Here is a 6,000-nt window from a genome sequence, read left to right on the forward strand (position 1 = left end):
CTACATCCAAGGATAAAATGAGATTGTAGTGCTACCAAATTCATTTCAACTAGACCAACCATGAACAGTACGAAGTGAGCCAATTTATAGTTTGGTTCGCATTGGATTCATGTAATATACCAACCCACGAACTACTAAGGAACGACTTAGTATTGGGTTCGTGTAATATTCGCGGTTTGGTTTGTATGGAGATTCGAACCCATGACCTCAATTTTTTTTTAGAGTTAGGGATTCAGAATGGTTTCTTATTCGTGCCAAGATTTTGTTAGTGTTTAAAAACACATCGGGCTCTGAAGTAAGTCCTATGTGTTTTAAATCCATAAAAAATGTGCCTCGTTAACACTGTTTGTTGCTATAGGGAATGGGACACCGTTATGGATTGTGACTCTTTTTTTTTTTTGGGTAAGATGGAGTTGAACCCAACCCCAAAGTTGCTTTGTAAGGTGTCAAACAAATTGAGCTATGGGTCGAAGCCCTTGAAGTAGGGCATAAAATGGGGCGGACTTGACCCCAAATCCAATTGATACCAAAACTGAATTTAATGGGTTTGGATCTTGGACTAGATCCAAATAAAAATGGGTTGAATGTGGTTTAACATCCCTTGACCAAACATTACTTGGTCAACCTGAATTTAGAGACGTTTTCTTCTAAGACTGGAAATGGGTTGGATTTTACTTGGTACCTAATCCATTCCGATCCTGAAAAATAGGATTCGAATATAAGTTTTGATTTTTTGGATTGAAAATTACAAATCCTATAAATTTTCAGAGATCGGTTTTGGATTAACTCCAATATGATTCAATAAAAATCCGAAACATTTTATTATACATTTAAAAAAAAAATGAAAAATTGTCAATACACATTACATAGGGCTTTTCCAAGTTTTCATTGGATATCTCACTAAGGGCAAATCTATACATAAAATTAAACTTGAATGGTGTCTCGAAAAAATATAGTCAGATGGGATTTGATTCTAAAATTTATTGATCCAATCAGATTGGGTTGGATCAAGATCACATAGCAAAAAAATCGGATTAGTAATGGTTTGGTATTGATCCAGTATCGATCCAATCCGTTGTTGGTCCTAATTTCTCTTAAGGATGTTCTAATGTGAAATGCAATTCAAACCGACCCGAAAGGTTCAGATATGGCCTTAATTACTATGATCTTAGTCAGATCCGAATCCAACTTTTATATGGATCTGAATATGATTCCACTTTGATCCGACCCGAAGTTGAACACACACAGGAGAGAGTGACACACAAACAGGAATGAAGTTTGAGCACTGGAGTAGGTTTTTGCCCCTTTTGAGTCGTGATTCTAGGGCTAGGGTTCAATACTTCTCAACCAAAACCCTAAGTTCAACTTCAGTTGATTCTCTGTACAAGAGGATTTCACTCATTGCAGACCCTAAAGTTTCTATTATTCCAGCCCTTGATAAATGGATCGAAGAAGATCGAACAATCAAGAAAGAAGAGCTTCGATCACTCCTAACAATTATGAAAAATTACAGGAGATTCCAACATGCATTGGAGGTCCGTCCATACTTCTATATCTCTTTTCTTGCTTCTTTTTTTTTTTTTTAAATAAATATTATGAGAATATTGCATTTTTTTTATATAAAAAATTGGGGGGAAAAAAAGTGCCCAAATGGGTAGTGGCAAAGCCTACTAATTGATCATCGGAAATGTTATTAAGTTCTTGAAATTGTTTTGTGTTAAAAGGAAATTTTTTTAAGACGGTAGTAATTAGTAAGAATAGTTATGGTTTATGGAGTTGAATGTTGGGTGGTCAAGAAGCATCAAGTTAATAAATTGAGTGTAGCATAGATGAAGATGTTGGAAAGACTAAGAAAGATAGAATTAGAAATGTGTTGGGACCCAAACCAATGCTTAAAAAATACCAAGGCGTTAATGGAGTGGAAAGTTTAAGTCTTAACCCAAGGATCCTAACATACTCCCATGCATCAAGTCTGATGCCCTTGTTGGCCCACTTTATGGCAAGCTTGTCCCTTACAAGACTAATCATGGTGACCTACTATGGCCGGCCCCTTCCATATCCCATACCATAGAGGAGTTCCCTGCCCTCTTGGCTTTTTCCTTTACCACATCCCCATGTCTCAGACACAAGATGTGGGGTTGGCTCTAATACCAAATGTTAAGACTCATACCCATGCTCCAAAAATACCTAGGTGTCAATGGTGTGCAAAGTTTAAGTCTTAACCCAAGGATCCTAACAAAATGATAGCTACAATAGGTGATAAATTGAGAAAAAAAGTTGATTGATGTGGTTTGGGCATGTTTAACGAAGGCCGATTACATCCCTAGTTAGAAGAAGTAATCAAGTTGAAGGTCTTATAAGAGTGGGAGAAAAACTCAAAAGAGCATGGAAAGCATATATGAACTCACTTTCAGTTACAGAAGACGGAGTTGTTGTCAATGTTGTTGTTTTTGTTGGGTGGTTCGGGATTGGTATGTCACGATCAATTTTTTATCAATCCAATTTCTTGTTGCATCACCTGAATGATGGAACTTACTTGATAGAAACGATGAATCAAATCATTGAACATTTCCTTAACTCTGCCGACCTCTTGTGCAAGTTCCGCTTTGGTCACCATGGCTCTAATACTGGTTGGATAGATCCTAGATTGTATTAATTAAAATAATATAAAAGAAAAAAAAATGGAGAAATGGAGAAGAATATATGATTGATTCAAGGTGCTTTGCCTCATAAATAGTGTGAATGTTTATTTTCTTTAATGATTCTTTCAGACTCTCGGTTACATCCTCCATATTAGTACTAATAAATTGTCTGTGTTTAGGGGGGATGAATGACTAAGAAATTAGATAATCTAGGAAAATAGGGACATAATTAATTCAAAATGAGGTTGGGATCCAATGTGAATTATGTGCATCAATCATGGTGGGATTCATCCAATGATAGGTTCAATGTTTCCTCACCTATGTTTCCTATTCTTACTTCAGATATCTCTGTGGATGACCGACCGTAGATATTTCACTTTAACTCCAACTGATGTTGCAATCCGTTTGGACTTGATCTTTAAAGTTCATGGCCTAGAACAGGCAGAGAAGTATTTCAATATCATTTCTAAACAATTGAAAGCATCTCAACCATATGGCGTGCTTCTCAATTGCTATGTGACAGAGAAATCTGTTGAGAAAGCAGAGGCCCTCGTACAGGAAATGAAGAAGATGGGTTTCGTAACCAATTCTTATACGTACAACATTCTAGTGAACCTTTATGCACAAACTGGAGAATACGAGAAGATAGACATCCTGATGGAAGAAATGGAAAGGAAGGGCATTCCTCAGGACAGATTCACGATTAACAACCGATTGAGTGCATATGTAGCCGCATCTGACATTGATGGGATGGAAAATTTTCTGAATCAAATGGAGGGCAATCCCAGTATTCTTGTTGATTGGAATGCGTACACAATTGTGACAAATGGGTACTTGAAAGTTGGGTCAATTGACAAGGCTTTAGCAACGTTGAAGAAAATTGAGGAAATGACCATCAATCGAAGTACGACAAAAGTTTTGGAATATCTTATATCATTGTATGCGAGTGCAAGACAGAAGGACGAGATGTACAGAATTTGGTATTTGTATAGGTCGGCAGGGAGGGTGCTGGATATATCCTATGCTTGCATGATAACATCTTTATCGAAACTAGACGATATCGAGGGTGCTGAGAAAATCTTCGAGGATTGGGAGTCGAGTTGCACTACCTATGATTTTCGGGTCTTGAATCGGCTTATTGTTGCATATTGCAAGAAGGGTCTTTTTGATAAGGCGGAATCGGTTGTTAAGATGGCTGTGGAGAAGATTATAGCAAGAGGAAGAACACCTTTCGCGAGTACTTGGATGATTTTAGCGATTGGGTATTTGGAGGATAAGCAGATACTGAAAGCCGTGGAGATGTCAAAGAAGGCAATGTCACTTGGCAGAGGTGGGTGGAAGCCGAACTCCATAGTTATATCGTCGTGTTTAGTGCATTTTGAAGAGAAGGGAGATGTAGAAGAAGCAGAGGCCTTTGTAAAGTTACTTGGTGCCTCGGGTTCTTTAACCAGGGATGTGTACCACAGATTGTTGAGAACTTACGTCGCAGCCAATAAACCGATTTCTAATGTACTTGATCGGATGAAATTGGATGGGTTATCAGCCGATGAAGAAACTCACAAGATCGTGGAGAAAAGATCGGATCTATAGGTGGTAGAACCACTTAGAGGTGTTATCAAGGCCAGTATGTGTGGGTCCAAAGTTTCTAGGGACGTTGTGGTCCCATTGGTGGACAGCCATCACAGCGGTGAATCAGCTAATTTGAAGCTTAGCGGTCTCATTCTATTGGATGCGAGTTCTCGTCCGACACTTTTGAACTTGTTTCTCTCATCACCAAAATCGGTCTGACGGGTTTTGGGTCGGTTGTAATCATCCTCATGAAAAAGAGAGTTTCTTTTGTAAGGAAATGGATCGTAGAATTTGAGGATATGGATGAATTAATTTGAAGGAAGAATGATTTAATCTCTGATGTGAAGGAAGCTTATTAATTTCCAAATATAGTACTTTTCTGTCTAATGTATGTTTTATTCTCTATTTTATCTATATTAATTTCTTATTAAATTTCAGGAAAAAATGCTTCTCTAATATGTTTTAGAACTGTAATGGATAATTATTTTCCTGATCTTATTTAATAGATCTGAAATGGTAAACAGATTGGTTCTTCTCAAAAACGTTTCATGATAGAGTGGATAAGACTATCGAAGTGGTTCTAATTTTCTCATTAAAAATGGATTCTTGTTCCTTTATTCCACTCTATACAGAGCCAAGTCTATGTTAAAATAGTTACAAAAGTTCCTCTTTTATTTGCTCATCAAATACAATTACATGGGTATTGTTTCCTTATTTTTTCAAAGCCAAATGTAGCTAGTAACGTAACATGGGTAAAATAATCTAATGTTTTAAAATATATCATAAATTTGGCCAGTCAAGTTGGCTAAATTGATTTTTTTATTTATTATTATTTATAAGTGAAATTTATTAAAAAGAGGACATGGAGTCCTCAAGAGAAGGGAAAAAACAACAAAATGGTCACTCCCTAATTATATTATCCCACCTAAATAAAAAATCTTCACAAAAAAAATCCTTAAACTCTTTAAATTGCCTACACTAAAAGAACAACAAACCGAAAATATTAAAAATAATCTCTTGCATTGTACTTTTCTTCCCCTTAAACGTACATAAGTTCCTATCTTTCCACAATCCTAACAGATTGCAAAGGGAATGAACTTCCACCCATTAGAAAAAGAATGGACCTTCCAACTAAAAAAAAGAGTGGCAATTGAATTTGCAAAACGTCAGGAAACCTCAAACAAAGAGGAAAAAAATATCAAATACCATAGGTCACCTCACAATGAATAAGAATATGATCCACCAACTCCCCATTAAACTTACACAAGCAACAAATCACCTGAGGCCACCTCAAGTTGAGACCCTTGCTTTAATCATCTCCTTGTCATACCAATCACGGTCTTGCAATCTTTACTGTGTGCTACACGTGGCACTCTTAAGGAAAATCAACCTATGAGGCGTGATTGGTGATGCTGGCAGTTGGATTTGGAGCATATTTCATAGTAGACCTTTTGGTCTATGGGCTCAGTCCATGTCCAAGATTAAATGAGTTAGCCCAACTACAGTTGGGATGATCAATGGGCGCAGCCGAGCATTAGCCCGGGCTAGCTTTTTCGATAAATTTTGACTCGACCTCGCCCTGATCATACAATTTCAAATCTAGTCTTGCAGAGCTCCCATCAAGAACCTCAACCATAGGGCTGCAACTTGGGCGGGCCAAACCCGGACCCGATGGGTTGAACCCAACCTTGGGTCAGGTCTGAGCATAGTTAGCTTGGGTTCGGGCAACAACAGCAAATACCACACTCAAATCGGGTTGGGTTCAGACATAGGCCGATTTGCCCAAACC

General features: G+C 37.6%; 1 protein-coding gene across 1 annotated transcript; it reads left to right on the forward strand.

The window, feature by feature from the left end:
* The first annotated feature begins 1,254 nt into the window (after positions 1–1,254).
* On the forward strand, positions 1,255–4,598 carry LOC147387578 (pentatricopeptide repeat-containing protein At2g20710, mitochondrial-like). The gene is made up of 2 exons (XM_086421751.1): positions 1,255–1,535; positions 2,985–4,598. Exons 1-2 carry the CDS (start codon positions 1,272–1,274, stop codon positions 4,230–4,232), a joined length of 1,512 nt encoding a protein of 503 aa, XP_086277877.1. The 5' UTR covers positions 1,255–1,271; the 3' UTR covers positions 4,233–4,598.
* Positions 4,599–6,000: the final 1,402 nt, after the last annotated feature.

Source organism: Akebia trifoliata, chromosome 13 (assembly GCF_017979445.1).
Source record: "Akebia trifoliata isolate Shusen 1 chromosome 13, ASM1797944v1, whole genome shotgun sequence".
Classification (NCBI taxonomy): Eukaryota; Viridiplantae; Streptophyta; class Magnoliopsida; order Ranunculales; family Lardizabalaceae; genus Akebia; species Akebia trifoliata.

Excerpts from the sequence above, each read along its gene's own strand:
- LOC147387578 (XM_086421751.1), top strand. The coding sequence starts at position 1,272 with ATGAAGTTTGAGCACTGGAGTAGGTTTTTGCCCCTTTTGAGTCGTGAT. Across the intron at positions 1,536-2,984 it reads GATTCCAACATGCATTGGAG|ATATCTCTGTGGATGACCGA; the intron begins GTCCGTCCATAC and ends TTCTTACTTCAG.